The sequence below is a fragment of the Ursus americanus genome, chromosome 9 (assembly GCF_024610735.1).
Source record: "Ursus americanus isolate L20-20 chromosome 9, mUrsAme1.1.p, whole genome shotgun sequence".
Classification (NCBI taxonomy): domain Eukaryota; kingdom Metazoa; phylum Chordata; class Mammalia; order Carnivora; family Ursidae; genus Ursus; species Ursus americanus.
In genome coordinates, this window is record NC_142135.1 from 62,918,564 (window position 1) to 62,939,395 (window position 20,832).

At 36.0% G+C, this 20,832-nt stretch overlaps 1 protein-coding gene across 1 annotated transcript in view; it reads left to right on the top strand.

Moving 5' to 3' along the window:
• Positions 1-7,756, top strand: part of PPP1R42 (protein phosphatase 1 regulatory subunit 42) — a 45,409-nt gene extending 37,653 nt beyond the window's left edge. Inside the window, 3 exon segments of the mRNA XM_045788989.2 lie at positions 1,783-1,900; positions 6,116-6,241; positions 6,244-7,756. Coding sequence (XP_045644945.2) covers positions 1,783-1,900; positions 6,116-6,241; positions 6,244-6,269 — 270 coding nt within the window. The 3' untranslated portion in view covers positions 6,270-7,756.
• The last annotated feature ends 13,076 nt before the right edge of the window (positions 7,757-20,832 follow it).

Sequence of the window (20,832 nt, forward strand, 5' to 3'; positions counted from 1 at the left end):
AATTTTTGGATGATGGGCATCATATTCAACACTACAAAAATTCAATGCACAGTTCCATCCTTAGAGGTTTTTAGACTAAGAAATACAGTGAAACTCTCACATAAAATAATTATGGCTGTATCAAATGCTGTTAAACAAATGCTGTGGAGAGGAAATAATCCAGGGCCCAAGACTGAAAGATGAAGTTACAACTTTTGAAGACAGCTTTCTTATAAAAAGTCAACTACTAGTTAGTGAGTCAGAAGCTTATTCTTCCTTACAACAATTTTTGCTCTCTACTGACCAAAATTAAGAGAAAGGTTATTAGCTGAAGGGTGGTAAGGCAAAAAGACAGAGAATTAACATATTTATTAGGTACCTGCTTTGTTTCAGGCACTTTATATGCCACAACAACTAATCTTAACTAGTCACACTTTATAAATGAGAACACAGACTTGTCTAAGGTCATACAGTAAGCAGCAGTGCCAGGAAGGTTGGGGTTGTCTATTTTTTTTTAAACTCCTATATTTTTTTCACAAATTATTTATTTGGATACCTCAGAGTCTAGTACAGAACATAGCCCATGATTCAATACCTATTTTGTTGAATAATGAAGTAGGTAGAACTGGAAATATTTTTACCATTTTATGTAAGAAGACACTAGTCTCAAGAAGATTAAGAGAACTACCAGGTGCTCTGCAGTAGGTCCTAGACATCTACCCAGCTATCCTTGTAATTATTCCCCTAAAATACCATTCCTTCATGTAGATAGAGGCATATACCTGGATATTCCAAATCTGTTACCTCCATGATATGAGCAGTTTGTGGGGATTTTTTTTCCATGTAAGTTCTACAACCAACGTGGGGCTCGAACTCACTACCCTGAGATCAAAAGTCACATGCCAGCTAGGTGCTCCTTGTGGAGATTTTTAATATGTGGAAGGGAACTGTTGTCACAGCTCACAGTAAAAAAAAAAAAAAAAAAAAAAAAAAAAAAAAAAATTCTGGGGCACCTACGCCGAGGTGGCTCAGTTGGTTAAACGTCCAACTCTTGACTTAGGCTCAGGTCATGATCTCAGGGTTGTGAGATCAAGTCCCACACTGAGCTCCGTGCTGGGTTTGGAGACTGCTTAACAGTCTCTCTCCCCTCTACCCCTCCCCATCTCTAAAAACCAAAGGTAAACAAACCAAAAAAATGATTTTCTAAAATCTAAAGAATAAATTCAGTCTTATCAAAAGAAATTTTTCTAAAAATGGAAAAATGAAATATCTAAGTAACAAGAAACATGCATCAAGCAAAGAATAAGATGGAAAGTACAAATAGGTTAAATAGATACACAAGGCTGAAAGGTACCAACCTTTGAAGGTAAGGAAATGATAACAGGAATAAAAATACCAAGCAATTCATTGCCGATTACTTTCAGCTTTGCAATTAAGAGTATGTATGAATTGATCTATACTTTGTATTTCCTAATTTTCCCTATAATTTTGGTCTTGGCTTGAGGAGAACAAATAGAAGAATCATAGGTGTTTGCCTGTTGCTATTCTTCAGAATTTTCATTAACTTTGTAATTCTAACCACCTTATTCTAAAGAATAGTTATTTCCCTAGATGTGTACAAGATCAATTAGTAGTATAGACCATTTTACTCAAAAAGATTTATGGTACACCTTCTAAGTACCTAGAAAAGCAGTAATTAGAGCTAGAAAAGCAGTAATTACCTTTAATAACAGCAAACTGATATGAAAGAAATATTGGTGATTATGAAATACTTGTGTCTTGTTTTTTCTTCTCTAATTATAGGATTTGGAATTTTTACTGAACAAGTTGATGAAGCTGTGGAAAATGGATCTAAATGGAAATCCTGTTTGTCTCAAACCTAAATACAGAGACAGACTGATACTGGTGTCCAAATCACTGGGTATATATTTATATTATATTAATATAATTGTCTTAGAGAAAGAGAACTGGTTAACTTTTTCGTTAATTTAATATCAGACCTTGAAAAATATAAATACGATGTCTGAATCTATGAAAATGGTGAACTTTAAATTCAATATTTTAAGTAAAAGCAAAAGTTAAAATTGAGAAATAAAACATGAAAATATCTGCTGTTGAGAAATAATTAAGGCACCACATACCCTTTCTTTAAAAACGTGTAGAGGGGCACCTGGGTAGCGCAGTCGTTAAAGCGTCTGCCTTCGGCTCAGGGCGTGATCCCGGCGTTCCGGGATCGAGTCCCACATCAGGCTCCTCCGCTGGGAGCCTGCTTCTTCCTCTCTCACTCGCCTGCTGTGTTCCCTCTCTCGCTGGCTGTCTCTCTGTCACATAAATAAATAAAATCTTTAAAAAAATAAAAATGTGTAGAACTTGCTGACCTTTTGTCAAATTCTCACTGGCACAAATCCTCTGAAGATCCCAAGAGACTCTTTAGTTCTTGGATCTGTAGATAAAAATTAATGAAAGTATTCATTGCTTGACAATTGCCCTAAGAATGTACAGGGTTCCTTTCATTTGAAAGGGGAGCAAGGTAGAGAGTCCCTTTATGAGATCCTTAGAAATAATAACACCCTGATTATGCACTATACTGGGGGCAATGGACAACAGCTCTTCACTAGGGACCAAGTTATACAACATCAGAGAGATAATGAAAGAGTTTCCTATATCTGAACATGCTATACTTGGGTATAAAAACTAATGCATGGCAAAACCATTTCAAAGCTCATAGCTGTAGTAAACCTTGATTAATCATGATGCTAGTGCAGTGGTTCTCTTGGGGGAGGGAGGGGTTGATAAAGGGTATATCACAAAAATTCAGGACTTTTCAAAATACATATGCAAGGGTCACACCCTGACCACTACCCTTGACCCCATCAGCCAAGGGAAGGAAACAGAGAATACACCAAGAAAACAGTCATTTGTATTTTTTGTAAGTTGTGCAGATGAATCTGCAATGCACATTCCCCCAACTCTCCATCTCCTTCCCTTCCTGACCTCCACACGCAATTGTATTAGTCCACTTTCTTTAGGAAGCAGAGTAAATACAACTAATGTTAGATGCTTAAGAATCTTCCTATTTTCATGGAACCATTTCTGGGAACACTTCTCATTATATAGTACTGTAGAGGTGATGCAGTAAAGGATGTGGAGATAAGGTACTTTCTTTTTTTTTTTATTTTTTTTTATTTTTTTAATGATTTTTTTTTATTATTATTATTATATTATGTTAGTCACCATACAGTACATCCCCGGTTTCCGATGTAAGGCTCGATGATTCATTAGTTGTGTATAACACCCAGTGCACCATGCAATACGTGCCCTCCTTACTACCCAGGAGATAAGGTACTTTCTAAATAAATAGAATTTAGTCAAAAATGTTTTTAAATAAATCTTTTCTAAACACATTTTGTGATTATAAAATTAATACACATTTCCTTTTTTTTTTTTAATTTTAAGTAGGATCCATACCCAATGTGGAGCTTGAACTCACAACCTCGAGATCAAGAGTCACAAGTTCTACCAACTGAGCCACCCAGTCACCCCTAAAATTAATACATATTTCTTGGGGCGCCTGGGTGGCTCAGTCATTAAGGGTCTGCCTTCGGCTCAGGGCATGATCCCAGCGTTCTGGGATTGAGCCCCACATCAGGCTCCTCCGCTGGAAGCCTGCTTCTTCCTCTCTCACTCCCCCTGCTTGTGTTCCCTCTCTCGCTGGCTGTCTCTCTCTGTCAAATAAATAAATAAATAAATAATCTAAAAAAAAAACATATTTCTTACAAAAATGCCGAAAATACAAAAAAGAAAATTAATGTCATTCATAATCCCACCATAAATCTGCTGTTAAAACTTTAGTATATGTCCTTTCAGTCTTTTCTCTTTGGTTCTAGTTTGTCTTCTTCTTTTTTAAGATTTTTTTTTTTTTAATTTGAGAGAGAGAGCACGTGAGAGAGAAAGAACAGGCAGAGGGAGAGGGAGAAGCAGCCTCCTGGTGAGCAGGGAGCCCTACCTGGGATCATGACCTGAGCCAAAGGCAGATACCTGCAACCAACTGAGCCACCCAGGCACCCCCAGCTTGCCTTATTTTCTTGTCCTTTTTTATGCAAAACCAAAACAAAAAGTGAATTGAGGACCTGGTTTGATGTCCCCAGTAAGGACTGTGGAGAGACATGTTTTATAAGTAACCCAGTCCTCACCAAACAGAATGACAAGCCACACATTTGGTTTATTTACTCAGCCTGAGTGGAAATAAATTTTGTGTTGAGAACAACTCATTAAAACAAATCTCATAGGTCTCCTGTCTTATGTCCATTACCTGGCTTCCCCTCCTGAACCACCTCTACATGATCATTTCCTAAAAGAAGAAATCAGACTTAGTAAGGCATAGTCTCCTAGTCATTCTCAGCTTTGTCTGCAACATAAAGATGAGGAAAAAGGGATCACGGTGAAAGATTTGGATTTTCATTCCTTATCTTTAGAACATGTTTTAAAAATCTATATTTATTTACACATATCACACCCAAAAATACACTAACAAATTATACAATTATTAATAAAAACAAATCTGGAAAGATATCAATAAATCCAAGTGGCTGGGAAAACTAAGCATAAAAGAATGACCTTTAATATAAAGTTGTAAGTACGAAGATGCTTGATAAAGAACATTCAGCCAATTTCTTACATTCCAATTTGGAGAGTACTAATTTCAGTTAAAATAAGTACATGACACAATATATGGAAACAACTATACTTCCAGAGTTTATGGTTCTAGTTTACATTTCCAGTTTCATCACTTTATTTTGTACTTAGGATCTAACAATATTATGGATCATAGTTAAGTGGCAATGTTAATACTTTCAGTAGTGCAATCAGTATCAGGATACTGTCACTTTCCCTGTAAGAACATGATTTAAATTTTTTTACTACATCCTTTTCTCATCTGGGATCCAGTGGAAGACATTCCATGGATAATGAAAGAAAAATATATAATTACCTTTAAAAACTACTATATAGCAAATTTTGTTAGAAAGAGATAGTGTTTTTATCAAATGAAGGCCACATGTAGTCATGTAATTACATATAAAACAAAATGTCCTATAAAGGGATAATTTGTAATTTTATAGTATATGTAGTATATATACATATACAATGGAATACTATCAACCATTAAAAATTGTGTTTAAAGAAAGACATGATAAAATATGATCACAATACAATAATAAAAATTAGAATGTAATACTATGTAAATAGAGAATTCCAACTTTATATAATACACACACACACACAGAAAACAAAAAAATGTTAAAAATATACTGTTAGTGGGTTTTAGTGATTCTTTTTGGTTGTAGAACACAGGCAATATTAATTTTTTTCTTTTCCCACTTTTTTGTATTTTCCAAATATCTTACAGTATACAAAAATTATTTTATGTAATTTAAGATACTCAATTTTCAAAACCTTTTTTTAGAGGGACAAAATTTCAACATAGCTGAAATCTTCATTGAACCAAGAGACCAGCTTTGTGAGTTGTCCCTATCATATCCTATGTCCTAGCATATAATAGCAGTGTCTGGGTGGCTCAGTTAAGCCAAGGCTGGTTAAGCCTAGGATATAATAAGCATTATTAATGTTTGTGCTTTTAAAATACCATGATAAATGTACAAAATTTCTTACTCACTTTAACATAAAATGTATTTTATAGTTTTTCCTAAGAATAATAACCGTAAAATGGAAATGAATAGATAATATCTAAATTTTGTTTAATATGACATTTTTGTTTTTAAAAATAACAATACAATTTACATGTGGCCCTAGAAGGGAAAGCATACATCAAATTGTTTACAGTGATTATCTTTGTCATTGATGGTAAGGAGAATTATGGATAGTAATTACAGAGTCTTCTTATTTTTTTTCCCCACCATGTTTCAGTTGTTTATAGTCACATATTCTTTTTGAAATCAGAAAAAAATAATTTAAAATAGGAGCTCAACAAAAAGAAGTTGTATAAATAAGGTATTTTTAAAAGATATTTATTTCAGCCTCTGTTGTAATTTAAGTTCATGTGCCTTAAACCAGAAATATGTATATATTGTCTATATATTTATATATTATATTTTAACATATAAATTTTTCTCTCTAGAATTTCTTGATGGAAAAGAAATTAAAAATATGGAAAGACAATTCCTAATAAATTGGAAAGCATCCAAAGATGCCAAGAAAATCAGCAAGAAAAGGAACAGTAAAACCGAGGGTGCAAGTAACTCATACTAAGTAAGCAGGCTGTCATTCATTAGTTAACCACTTCTACTAAAAGAGGGAATATTCTACCCAGCAACAACAACAAAAAATGCCAGAAATAAGAAGCTTTTGTTTAGATTTTTGTTTAAGATTTTGGGTTTTTTAAAACTTATTTACAATTCCTCGGAAATTTTACCTGTTATGTTTACATATGAAAATGATAGCTACTGCCAACAAAAGCTGTGTTTGGTTCATACTGAGTTTGACTATGTCAGCTATGAAAACAGAGCCATGAGGGTGGGGGAAAATGCATAATTTTGTATCTGACAAAAGTACATATTAATTATGCAAATGGTGAAACAACAATCAGCTATGTAAATTGTGAAATCTAAGTCACTAGTATATGAGCTTAGTAGCAGTGCAAAAATCACATTTTCCATCAGGATACAGAATAAAAATGTATGACAACCACATCTGTGGCCTATACTCTGTGGCCTATCCCCTTTCTCACATACATGCCCTAATACTTGAATATTTTGTTTATAACATGCTTAAGGTTATAATGCAAAGGACAGGTCAACCTCCCCTGCTTAACTTATGTACCTAATGTAGCCAAGTGTAACATGTAACAATTATCTTTATCATATTTAGGAGCATCCTAGAATTCATTCTTCACAGACTCTATAGTCCACAACATTGGAATGAACCTCTTCCTCTGTTCCATAACAGTGTTTGAATGCTAATGGTCCTCCTATTTCACAGCTACCAGGATGGGATCATAGAAAGGGATTAGGTCAGGGGAATAGGGAAAGGGAAACTATAATAGCATAAGGCTTCATACATGGATACCATATCCTAGGAGCTCTGCCACTCTAGAACAAGGAGGTTGAGGTGAGGAGAAGCAAAGGTAAAAAGGCATGGAGCTCTGATGATTTTGCCATATCACGTCCATTGAATATGAACTGTGGGAAATCGTTTTGAAGAATGGGACTTTCTGAACTGACAGTATTACCCGTGAGTGATGATGATGTGCTGGCAATGTGAATTTTTCAAGATCTGAAATCTATAAAATGGACAGGCAGCATTTCTCCTATGTTCATCCCTGGTTGGCTTTGAAGGGCAGAACCAGACCCAGGGTAAGGATTCCAGTATTTTACATATTTTCAGTATTATAGCAAGGACATCAAAGTACTTTATTAATACTGAAGTATTCATAGAATTCAACACCAGCCCTCACCCAAAAACTGAACCTATTCTAAACAGAATGTAGTTTCCTTCATCTTAATAGATTTTAAAAATTCTTCCTACTTCAGAAGCAATTTCCAATGAAATTCTACAAAACAATTAAAATGTGCCTTAAAGTTTATAATCTAAAAAAATTACACTGGGGGCGCCTGGGTTGCACAGCGGTTAAGTGTCTGCCTTCGGCTCAGGGCGTGATCCCGGCGTTATGGGATCGAGCCCCACATCAGGCTCCTCCGCTATGAGTCTGCTTCTTCCTCTCCCACTCCCCCTGCTTGTGTTCCCTCTCTCGCTGGCTGCCTCTCTGTCAAATAAATAAATAAAATCTTTAAAAAAAATAAATAAATAAAAAATAAATAAATAAATTACACTGTCATTTGATTTTTCTCAATAAAATCTTCAATTTCTTCATAATCTAGTGTGACCACTAACAATTACCAAAAGCAATCTTTAAAGCCATATAGATACAGTAATAACAAACCATCTGAAAAGTGATTTAAGAAAACAATTCCATTTTGGGGCGCCTGGGTGGCACAGTCGTTAAGCGTCTGCCTTCAGCTCAGGGCGTGATCCCGGTGCTCTGGGATCGAGCCCCACATCAGACTCCTTTGCTAGGAGCCTGCTTCTTCCTCTCCCACTCCCCCTGCTTTGTTCCCTCTCTCACTGGCTGTCTCACTCTGTCAAATAAATAAATAAAATCTTAAAAAAAAAAGAAAACAATTCCATTTAATATAGCACAAAAAAGAATAAAATACCTACAAACAAATTTAACTAGTAAGGTAAGAAAAAAAAAAGAATTGTATACCGAAAACTACAAAACACTAATGAAAGAAATCAACAAACAAACGAATGGAAAGACATCTGGTGTTCATGAAGTAGAAAATTTAATATTGTTAAAATGTCCATAATACCCAAAAGCAATCAACAAATTCAGTACAATCGCAATCAAAATCTGAATGGCATTTTCACAGAATTGAAAAACAATTCTAAAATTCGTATTGAACCACAAAGGATCACCAATAGCCAAATCAACCTTGAGAAGATTAGAGGCATCATACTTCCTGATTTCGAAATATATTACAAAACACAGCAATCAAAACAGTGTAGTACGGGTGTAAGACAGACATACAGATATACAGAATAGAATAGAAAGCTCAAAAATAAATCCATGCAAAAATGATCAACTGATTTTCAACAAAGGTGCCAAGAATAAAGACAGTCAAATGTTGTTGGGAAAACTGGATATCCACATGCAAGAGAACACTTATCATAAACCACACAAAAAAATCCACTCAAAATGGATTAAAGACTTAAACATAAGACCTGAAATTGTAAAACTCTAGAAGAAAACACAGGAGAAATCTTCATGACATTAGTCTTGGCAATGATTTCATGGGTATGACACCAAAAAGCACAGGCAACAAAAACAAAAAAGTATACTATATCAAACTAAAAAGTTCATGCAAAGCAAAGGGAATAATCAGCAGAGTAAAAAGACAACCTACATAATGGGAGAAAATATTTGTAAACTGTACATCTGATATGGGGTTAAGCTCCAAAACATATATAGAACTCCTCCAACTCAACAGCAAAAAAACTAATAACCAGATTTTAAAATGGGCTAGGGACTTGAAAAGGCATATCTCCAAAGACCTACAAATGGCCAACAGGTATATTTTTTAAAAATGTTCAATATCATTAATCAACAGGGAAATGCAAATCAAAACCACAATGAGGGGGCGCCTGGGTGGCGCAGTCGTTAAGCTTCTGCCTTCGGCTCAGGGCGTGATCCCGGAATGCCGGGATCGAGCCCCACGTCAGGCTCCTCTCCTGGGAGCCTGCTTCTTCCTCTCCCACTCCCCCTGCTTGTGTTCCCTCTCTCGCTGGCTGTCTGTCTCTGTCAAATAAATAAATAAAATCTTTAAAAAAAAAAAACAAACCACAATGAGGTATCACCACACACCTGTCAGATGTGTATTATTATCAAAAGTATCAATGTGCCTTAAACCAGAAATACATACATATTATCTATATATTTATATACTATATATTTATATACTATATATCTATATATTTGTGTATATATATATATAACCTATTATAAAAAAGCCAAAAGACAACAAGAGTTGGTGAGCATGTAGAGAAATTTGAACTTTGTATACTACTGGTGGGGATGCAAAATGGTGCAGCCACTATGAAAAACAGTGTGGCAGTGCATCAAAATTTAAGAATAGAACTACTATATGATCCAGCAATCCCAGTTCTGTGTATTCATTCAAAAAAACTGAAATTAAGATTTTTGAAGAGATATTAGTACTCCTGTGTTCACTACAGCACTAGTCACAATAGCCAAGATGTAGAAACAACCTAAATTCCTAAATTTAGTCCAATGACAGATGAATGGATAAAGAAAACATGGTATATACATACAACAAAATACTATTCACCCTTCAAAGAGAATGAAATTCTGCAACATGTGACAACATGAATGAACCTTGAGGACATGATGCTAAATAAAATAAGCCAGTCACAGAAAGACAAATACTGCATGATTCCACTTACATGAGCTATCCAAAATAGTCACATTCATAAAATCAAGGAGTAGAATGGTGGTTGCTAGAGGCTGGGGGAAAGAGCAAGTGGGGAGTTACTAATCAATGGGCATAAAGTTTCAGTTAAGCAGCATGAATAAGCTCTAGAGATCTACTGTACAAAGTTGTACCTATAGTCAAAAATAATGTATTGTACACTTAAGAATTTGTTTACAAAGTGGATCTCATGTTAAGTGTTTTTACCACATATATATTTTTTTAAAAAAAAAGCTTCTGCACAGCAAAGGAAACAATTAAACTGAAAGACAACCTACTGAATGGGAGAAGATATTTGCAAATGACATATCCAAAAAAGGATTATATGTATATAAAGAACTGATATAAGTCAACACCAAAAAAAATAAATAATCCAATTAAAAAATGGGCAGAAGGTATGAACAGACGTTTCTCCAAAGAGGATATGCAGATGGCCAACAGACACATGAAAGATGCTCAAGGCATCACTCATCATCAGGGAATTGCAAATCAAATTGACAAGAAGATATCACCTAACTCCTATCAGAATGGCTAAAACAAAAAAACCCAAGAAACAACGAGTGTTGGCAAAGATGTAGAGAAAAAAGAACGCTCATGCACTATTGGTAGGAATGCAAACTGGTACAGCCACTATGGAATACCATACAGAAGTTCCTTAAAAAGTTAAAAAAAGAACTACCCTATGATCCAGTAATTACACTACTGGGTATTTAACTCCAAAATACACAAAAACTAATTAAAAGTGATATACGCACCCTTATGTTTATTGCAGGATTATCTACAATAGCCAAATTATTGAAGCAGCCCAAGTGTCCGTTGAAAGATGAATGGATAGATGTGGTGTATATATGTACAATGGAATATTATTCAGCCACAAAAAAGAATGAAATCTTTCCATTTGCAACAACATTAATGGAGCTAGAGAGTATAATGCTAAGCAAAATAAGTCAGTCAGAGAAAGACAAATAAATACCGTAATTTAAGAAACAAAACAAACGAGCAAGGGGGGAAAAAAAGAGAGATAAAATAAAAAACAGACTTAACTATAGAGAAAAGACTAATGGTTACCAGAGGGGAGATGGGTAGAGGGATGGGTGAAATAAGTGAAGGGGATTAAAGAATGTACTTATCATGATGAGCACTGAGTAATGTATACAATTGTTGAATCATTACATTATACACCTAATGTACACCTAACATTAATCTAACATCGTATGCTAATTATTTGGAATTAAAATTTAAAAGAATAATTTTAATTTAAAAATTTTTAATGTTCTTCGCACAAATTTTTTAAAAGCCATATAGAATGTTACATAGTACAGAAGTATCATTTCATACCTTGCTGTAGTTGCTATTATAATAATCATTAATAATTTAAAATAGAAAGCACTCTAGGCTAGGAGGCAAAGAAGAGGAGGTAAGGGAAAAAAGAGAGGTAATTTTTACTATGCTAAACATTTCAGATATCTATAAACATCATTGCAATTAATCATTATAACCTATGGCAAAGATAATTATTACATCCATTTTGTAGATGAGAAAGCTGAGTTTTAGAAAGGTGAAATAACTTGTCTAAGGTCACAAAGATAGCAGTGATTAATCAAAATTATTTAACTTCATCAAACAGCTTTGGCTTCTAGTGACAACTCTAGCAACGACTGGCTGAATTATGCTTGACAGAAGGACAATGATGTCTCCTCTACTTAGAAATTCACTTCAGATTGGTGGGAATTTAGGGAAATCTGCAGATGTGTAAATATGTGATAATGTAAACAAATAAGTTTCGTAAATAAAAACTACAGAGAAAATGGGATAATATTAAAATAATTTTAAGTATTCTAATAGATTATATGATTTTACTATATTGAAAAATAAACTCTAAGGTCAATTAAAATACAATTGAAATTGAAAGCTGATGAGCTGCAAGAGAAAATTATCTGAGTTTTCCTCAGGAGTACTTAGTTATTCTCCCTTGACCACTTGTAGATACCCTTCTCTCTCGCCTCCTACATGTTTGCCATTCCCATCCAAACACAATGACTCAGTTCTGAGCCTTTCTGGCATAACATCAGTGACATCTGTAGATACATGTATGTAGCACACACTCACTCCATCCTTCGGTATGTGACCAACAACTTAATACTATGGCTTTACTAAGGCTCTGTTATTACTGCTCAAAAGAAATGGACAGCATGAATTAAAGTCTAGAAGATATGTTATGTATTTTTAAAATCTACAATATACCTTTAGGTCTTTAGAAGAACTAAGATGAACCTTTTAAAGACATCCTGTACAACCAAATACATTATAAGTGAACAGGAATTCTTAGGAAGATAATAACTTTTGTACTTCCTGACCGTTTACATATTTTTGATAGTCTTGTAAATCTGGAGCTCTATATTGGAGATTATGACAAGATTTATAGGAATTATGACTTCAGACTTCAAGGATCTTATGATAAAAAATCTTGTCCTAAATATAGCCACATAGCTATATAACTCAAATTAGGAAACAAAATCAAACACTAACAAAATCCAAAACATATGCATATCTTTTAGCATATACTTCTGTAGTGCTTCTGTGGAAACACTGATTTATTCATTTAATAAATATTTATTAAGCACATTGGATGTACAGAGGACTATGCTAAACACTGGAATTAGAGGTAAATAAAACATTGCCCACTTAAAGGGAAATAACTGCTGGAAAGGGAGGAAGATTTCTCAATAGGGAAATGTGGTGGAATGTTAAGTGCCAAAATAAAGGTATGGACACCCTCCATAAACTATACATAATTAATAATCTACTCTCTATAGGTTAAACCCTCTGAAAAACTAAAAAACTAAACTCAGAACAGCAGAATGCAAGGGCAGTTAATATTTATATTAATGTTGGTGTACCCATTTTGGCTATGAGAGCTGACCATAAACTTTCCTGGATAGGTTTTTACATATGCAAGTCTGTAATATTTGATCTAGAATATTAAGTTTTTAATTGGTTTTATTGTGGATCTATTTAACTTTAATTCCCTTTCATAAATTATAATTTTGGATAGTCTTATGCTGTCATAGGCCATGTTTACAATTTAGTTATTAGTTTCAAAGCAAAACATTTTAATTCTTTGTATACTACAAGTAACTTTGAAACAATGCATCACAGGTGGGTAAGCCAAAATTAGTCTGATACACAGAGATAGATTCCAGATGGAAATGCATCCACAGAAAGCTCCCAAGAAGATAACCCTAAAATTACTGAAGATATGGGGTAGGTTCTTTCAAATATTTGTGTGATTTCTCTTTTTTGGGAAGATGGAACACCCTGCCAACAACACAGAGGAAGAGAGGCCCTCCAACTGTCTCCTTGTTTTGGGGTCTCAATTCTTCTTGACTAAGCACCCCTCCCCCCCGCCCAAAAAAAGTTCATTGTTGGTCTGCTCAATAATCACACAGTTGTGGTGGAATAATTAGTTCGAGAAGAGCTGGGAGTCACAGACTAGATATACCCACTGAGGTAGGGCAAGTGACTCAGGACAGTCCCAAAAGCAGCAGGTAAAGATGTCTGGATGAGTAGGGATCATATCAAAGGAGACTGAGGCCTAGTTGATGATGGGTGGTCCACTAGTGAATAGATGACTATGCCTCGGGTATCTAGTGGCAAAAAGGAGGGGCAACAGAGGTAGGCTACTTTCACTACTTCTCCAAACCAAAGGTTCTTAATCTGGTGTCCCTGAAGGAGAAGTTTCATTAGATTCTCAAAGGGGTTTACGATCTAAAACATTAGTTAAAGAGTCACTATTCTAAACCTTGAGTATATATATGCATAATGTAGCTCCATATGAATCAGTTTTAAGTTTCCTGATAAGGAGAAAATTGCTTTTTTAGTTTTAAAAAATGGTATTGCTTCAATCATACCAGAAAATAAGTTCATTTATTCATAAACCTAACAGGTACCTGTTATATGCTGGGCAATACTGAATATAAAAACTCAAATGCGATAGTCCTGATCTCAAAGATCTTACAACAAGCTGGTTGGAGAGTCAAATGGGATACAATTACTGTGGAGTGTGATAAATGCTATGAGCATTATAAACCAGATCCTAATACAACCTATAAATTATTTGTTCAAGTTTTTCTCATTTATAATCAATATGATTGCTCTATTGATCTTTCCAATCATATCATAGTAGTCATTACAATATAACGATGGGGGCAACAGCATATTTCATTGAGAAAGTAATCAGAGCCAGTATACATCCTCTAGAATCGATTTCCTTTTTCCTGAACTGCCCGCTGAAGGCCAGATAGGTTTGTTGTGAGACCCTCTTTGCAGAGTCCAGTCAAGGGATGGTGACTTAGCATTCTCTAATGGAGCCCACCTAAAGAAGACCTATGAACAACACTGTTGCATGGTCCTATCCCCGTTCCCTCGAGAGTGGCTTAGGCTACTGAGATGGAGGCATTAGGGAGAAAGGGTCCTGTGAGTCTGGAAAATGCTTTATTCAGGGAGAGGAAAAAGGACATGGAGTCCAAGCTCATCTTCACTCACCAAAAACAAACAAACAAACAAACAAACAAAAAACACAGAAGCTGCATGAGAGTTTGCTTCACTGCTTATGTCTGTTACCATTACCATCAAAACCTGAGCCACTCTGTCCATAGTACCCTGGTAGATTCTCGAAAGCCTTACATAATTAGCGTCAATTCCACAACAGTGTTCTTCAGTTTCATTTCTTTGACAAGCATCTTGAAAGGTCTTGCTAATATATCATCAAGGTGGAAAGGAAAACGATAAAGAATAGACATAGACTCAGAAAACAGTGTTGGTAAATTCTGTACATTGCCACACACACGTTAGATCAGTTGTGAACTGTGGCACATACTGCGTATTCTGTAGCCCCAAGCAAAGCTCTGATCACTAGGGCTGCACTGACAAAACAGCAAATAAATCATTCTATCCTCATTTGCCTAACTAGGAACACTAAATACAGAGCTAAATGCATCTCTAACTAGTATGTACTGCGAAGACAGGATGCTCTAAAAGAAGCTGGCAGAAAAGAGAGGTTCCTGTTAGAAGGAAATAAAGAATGTCCTGCTTTTGTCACTGTCAGTGAAGTCAATTATCTTCAATCCCAAGTCTTCAGTTTTATAATGTGAAAAAATATTACATAAATATTTGAAAAGTTTTTTATTTCTTTGGGTAACATTTTCCTGAAAACATGCCCAAATATCATTTTGGTATAAAAGATTTAAGTCTTACGAAATGAGAATATTAGTTCTACCGCTCTTTAATAAAAGGTGACCAGTATGGAATTTCATTAAGCTCTTGATATAGATTTTTAGGGTGTGCCTATCGTTAATATTTTACTAATTTAGCATAAAGCTAAGAGATAATGAGAATAAAGTAGAAGGTCACTAAAGTGTTAAAAAAAAACAAAAAACAACCCTCAGGGTGCCTGGGTGGTGCAGTTGGTTAAGCTTCTGACTCTTGATTTTGGCTCAGGTTTTGGTCTCAGGGTCATGATCTCAGGATTCAGAGTCTACTCAAGACTCTCCCTCTTCCTCTGCCCCTCCCACAGCATGTACACATGCGCATGCGCTCTCTCTCTCTCGAATAAGTAAATAAATCTTTAAAAAAAACCACCAAACAGAAAGAATAAATTCTAAAAATCTAACAAGTTGACTAAGGCAACGCCTTCCCTTAATTACCTTAAGGGGAGAATGAGCTAGCATCAGCAGACGGGTCCCCTATAGTATACATTTAATGCTCAGAAGTATAAGAGAGCTTAGAGTCTTCTTCCAAAATGATAAAAGTATGTGACTCATATTCCTTTAAGGCTCTACACATTAAGAGCTGTACCCATATCCTATGTGAACACAGTGAAGCAACATCTGTCCAATGACAGGGGAATGTTTTTCACCTCCTTTATAAATGCGTGCAGTCTGTGCTCGTGTATATTTACACAAGCCTGCTTTCCCTACAGGGAGGAAAAAGTCAGACTCATTGACGTTGTTTTTGACCCTCCAACTGAACTTGATACTGTCGATGTACACTTTAATTAAAGATTAGTTCAAAACTATTTTTTATTTAAAGGCTGATTCTAAACAAATGCCTTCACTGTTCAATTAAAAATAATTTATGGTATTAAAAAGTGTACACATGATTGCTTCTTTCTGTGTTTGTCACAGTAAGTACTTCTGACAGATGTTTCCTCTCTTTTCAAACATGCAAGGAGGTGCTTGAGACTTAGTAATTTTAAAATAGACATTAAATGCATTTACATATTGTAAATAAGATCCACTGAGAATACTGTAGAGCACTGTACCCTGAAGAAAGCAAATTGTTACTTGATTATTTATCTTTCAAGACTAAGCCATGTCCATAGAGTCAATCCATCTCTTTTGTTACTGTAAAAATAACTCTGTAGCTGGGTTAGAATGCCCTTACTTTTAGATACTTTTAAGGAGCCCATAATTCACTGGGAAATGTTCACTGTACATTACTTAAAATATCTACATTAATAAAATATCTACTATCTTTAGTTAGAATATGGAAGTATTAGGTTTCTTTGAGTTAAAAAGTGACTTTAAAAACGGTAAAAATAACTTGCTTTCACTACTGCTAAGGTTATGTTTGAACAGTTGTAACAACAGATCTATGTGCCTCAAGAGTTTTTAAAATTAGGTAATATTTTTAGTTACAAAATTCTGGGATGATCTTATATAAATTCATCTACAAAGCTCTAAATGCCTTTAATTATGCTATGTTAAACCTAACCTCAGTCTAGTTCATTTTATATGCAAAATAAACTTCTATGTATCAGTATGTAGGTATAATATTAAGACTTTGATTTGTAGTCAAGGAACCCTTCTGAAATCAGGACACCCCTCCTTAAAAAAAAAAAAGCAATCGTGGTAAACAATAAAAGTTTTTTTTGGAACAATCTAAGCTAGGTTTTGTGACCTCTAGTCTCGATTCTGTCAATGGCTTACTCTGTAAACAAGAGTTATGTAAGATCTAATTTTTAAGAATTACATTATTTCCCATTTTCAAATGTCTACTTTGATACTGGAATATTCACTACCCAAATTTTTAGAAACAGCAAACCCTCTGAGATAAGAATATGATCAGACCTATTTTATAGATGGGGAAAATGAGCATTGGAGAGGCCCAGTCAGAGAGGGGCCCAAAGTCACACAACTGCCATGAGGCAGAGCTGGAACTTGAATTCGGGTCACTGACTCTAAAAGCCAAGCTCCCAACTACTCTGCAAGGGTTCTCAAAAATGCCCTCAAGTATAGGCACGTAAAACAAGTGAGGGAAGCAGGGAGAATGTGATTGAGGTGAACTGGAGAGCACATGTCCCCTAAAGGCACCTGCAGCGACTCTGCTCCAAGACAGTGTAGCCAGGCAGAACTCTCTCAAGTTCTTAAACCTGAGAAATCAGACTAGCTGACAAGCAAGATATCTAGATTAAGAAGTCAATGGATTTTAAAATATTAGCTCAATTTTTCTTGAAAAATATATATTAAAATGGATAAAAAGAAAAAGAATCTGGTAATCCTAGCAAAGATAAGGAACAACTGCAATTCTTGTGCACTGCTGCCGCTTGGGAATAGTCTGACATACTTTTATATAAAGTTAAACACGTACTTACCACATCTAACAGCCCCACTATTCGTCCAAGGTGTTTTTCCAAGTGAAATGAAAACCTATGTGCACACAAAAATCTGTACCTGAACGTTTATAGTGGATTATTCATATCACCAAAACCAAAACAACCCAAAGGTCGGACACTGGGGAATGGGTAAACAAACCGTGGTATATCCACGCAACGGAATACTACTCAGCATTAAAAAGGAATGAACTAGTGATGCACAAAACAGCATGCACAGATCTCAAAGCATTATGCTAAGCTAAAGAAGCCAACTCGAAAGGGTACACACTGTATGATTCTATGACATTCTGGCAAAGGTGAAACTATAGAGACAGAAAACAGATCAGTAGTTGCAAGGCATAGTAGTAGAATGCACAAAGTCACAAGGGAATGGAAGGGCGGGATGATGAAATGTTGCAGATCTTTATTATGGTAGTTTTTATCAAAGCTTGCTGAACTACATACTCAAAAGAATGAATTTTACTATGTACATTATACCTTAACTAAACAATAAGGGAAATAGTTGAAAGATGAAAAAAAGCACCAATTATATAAATTATATAAAACCTATGTTTTATTATGTTACACACACACATATAAAAGAGCAATATAGTTTCTTCACTGGTATGTGTGATTATTTTACATTATAAAGATGGTAAGTTAAGGACAAATTGATATGTTTAGAGAAAGATATAATTTTAAGATCTACACCATACTCCACAAAATAAAATCTATAGCACTCTAAAGCCATCTACCTTCTGGAAAACTAGACAAGAACTCCAAAGAATATACTGTACTATGCAAATAGTGTTTCAATTGTTAATAGGGAGTCAGGTTAAAATATACCCCTTATTGCAATAATAGATACAAAAAAATGTTTTGCAAATTATGAAGAACTCTACAAATATTAAATAGAATAGATATGGTAAAAAGCACAAGGAATTAGGGTCAGTCTGCCTGGCTTGAACCCTATCTCTGCCACTGACTAGCTATGTGACCTTGACAAGTTACTTAATCCCGCTGAGTCTTATTTTCCCAACCATAAAATGTAAAATCCTCAAAGGATTTTTGTAGACTAAATGAGAAAATAAAGTGCTTTTTTGTAAAGCACTTTGCACATATAATTAAATAAGGCACCTGTTACTAATGCATGTAATGTTGACAATTTGAAGATTTTCATCTTCTATTTTTAACTTAACGGCAAATAATGGCTTCTTGCCAGAAGAAGACTACTCTAGAATCATGAAAGGATTCAGAGAGGCTGCTTAGAGTGGCAGCAGGTAAGAGGAGGTGGCCTGCAGTGGTCAGTATCGTTTCATCGGTCTTTTCTTTTGAACCTAACTATCCGTCAACACAGCTTCCATTTTCCAGGCTCTGTTATCAGTGAAGAGCTTCCCTGGTGCCCCCACCTCCACCTCACCTCCTCCACTTAGGAGGAGACTTCAGCAGGCTAGGGTGAGGCACATGAGATGCCAAGGATGCAAAAGTTAGGGAGCCCTAGGCGATTGCCTCACCCTAGCCCAGCCCACCTTCCCTCCGAAATTATTTCCACACTTCTCCCAATGCATAGCTTTTCCACATTCTTCTCTACTCAGGGTGGCGGGAATCTTTCTTTCCACTTCCTTTAAAAAGATTCACACAGTTTGGTGACTAATCATCAGCCTCTACTACTGTTGTATCTTAGAGTCTATATGTTTGCTCCCATTTTGGATAACTTTCATCTTTAAAATATTCCTGTGTTTTTCTCTATTAATACAGGAATCTCTCTTTGAAGGAATCTGAAAGCTTGCTGACAAAAATGTGATATACCTGAACTTCTCCATAACAAAAGTAAAAGAAAATATGTTTGTTAAAAAGAAAAGAATAAATTCAGCCTTAAGTGATCTGAAATGTTTGGGTTTGTTTGTTTGTTTGTTTGTTTGTTTTTTACTTTTATACTACTAGGCAATACCATCTTTTGTAGTTTGTAGCTCTAGGATATCTCACTATATAGGAAAGACCTTTAAGTTGTTTGATTTGCTTCTTTATGGCATCTGAAACATTGCTTTTCAATTGCTTTATGCCTCATTACATACAATTTATTGAGAAAATAAAGATGTGCTTCCTCATTCATCAAAAGAAAATAATCCTTTTTTGAGCCAATGGTATTTTGGTCCATTCCTTTCTAAAGCGTAAATCTAATTACAGTTATTGAACGGGAACTGAAGATGATATTATCCTGATCCGAAGTGTGGAATGATATCTTAAAATGCAAGTGTCACCATTACTACGTACCACCTAATAGTTCCAATTTAAAAACCTATTGTAAAGAAATCACGTCGCATATACAAGAGCAATTTCATCAATGATATTTTAAATTTGATATTGTCTTGACTCCAAAAATTTTTAATGTCCTGCTCTTCGAATTGGGGCATTATTTCAAGGACATACTAATTCCGTTCTAGAAATTATCGAAATTATCGTGCGTCCACCGAGACGTCACCTCTTAAGTCCCCGGGTCCAGTACCCGCGGGAGCCACAGGGCCGGGGCCGTCCGTGGCCCAGCGCTTCCCGGGCCGGCTGTGAACAGGCCCAGCGGCGCCGAGCCAGCATTAGCTCTAAAAGAGCCTCGGAGAGAGCCCCTCACAGCACAGCTTGCAGGCCACGCTTCTCGTGGGCCCTCAAGTGCAGGACGACTCAGGCGAGTTCTCTGCAAGGTGGGGGTGGGGGGGCGGAGCCAGGACGAAATTTAGGTCCAAAAAATGAAACAAAGCGGGGCCCCGCGTGTGCGACGGAGGCGACTCGCAACGGTCCGCGCCCCCGGGGGAGAAGCGACCGCGATCCCAGGGCCGTTTACTCTGCTTTGGGGAACTTCAAATATCACCGTAGGCGCCCAGTCTCCGAGCGGCTATAAACTGGTCGTGGAATATCGAGGTGGCGGGACTACTGTTTCAATTAGGGCAGCGTGAAACATTTACCTTGGTGGTAGAATAATAGGTTAGCGCATCGCAGCCGCACACTCCACATTTCGTCAGAAAATTAAAAGTCACGCTCAGCAAAACGGCAGGGTTCCCGCCTCCGCCCCGCGCCTGCCTGGGAGGCGCCGGCGCTCAGCCCGGACCCGTGACAAAAGGCCGGCGGCGAAGCGAGGTAACT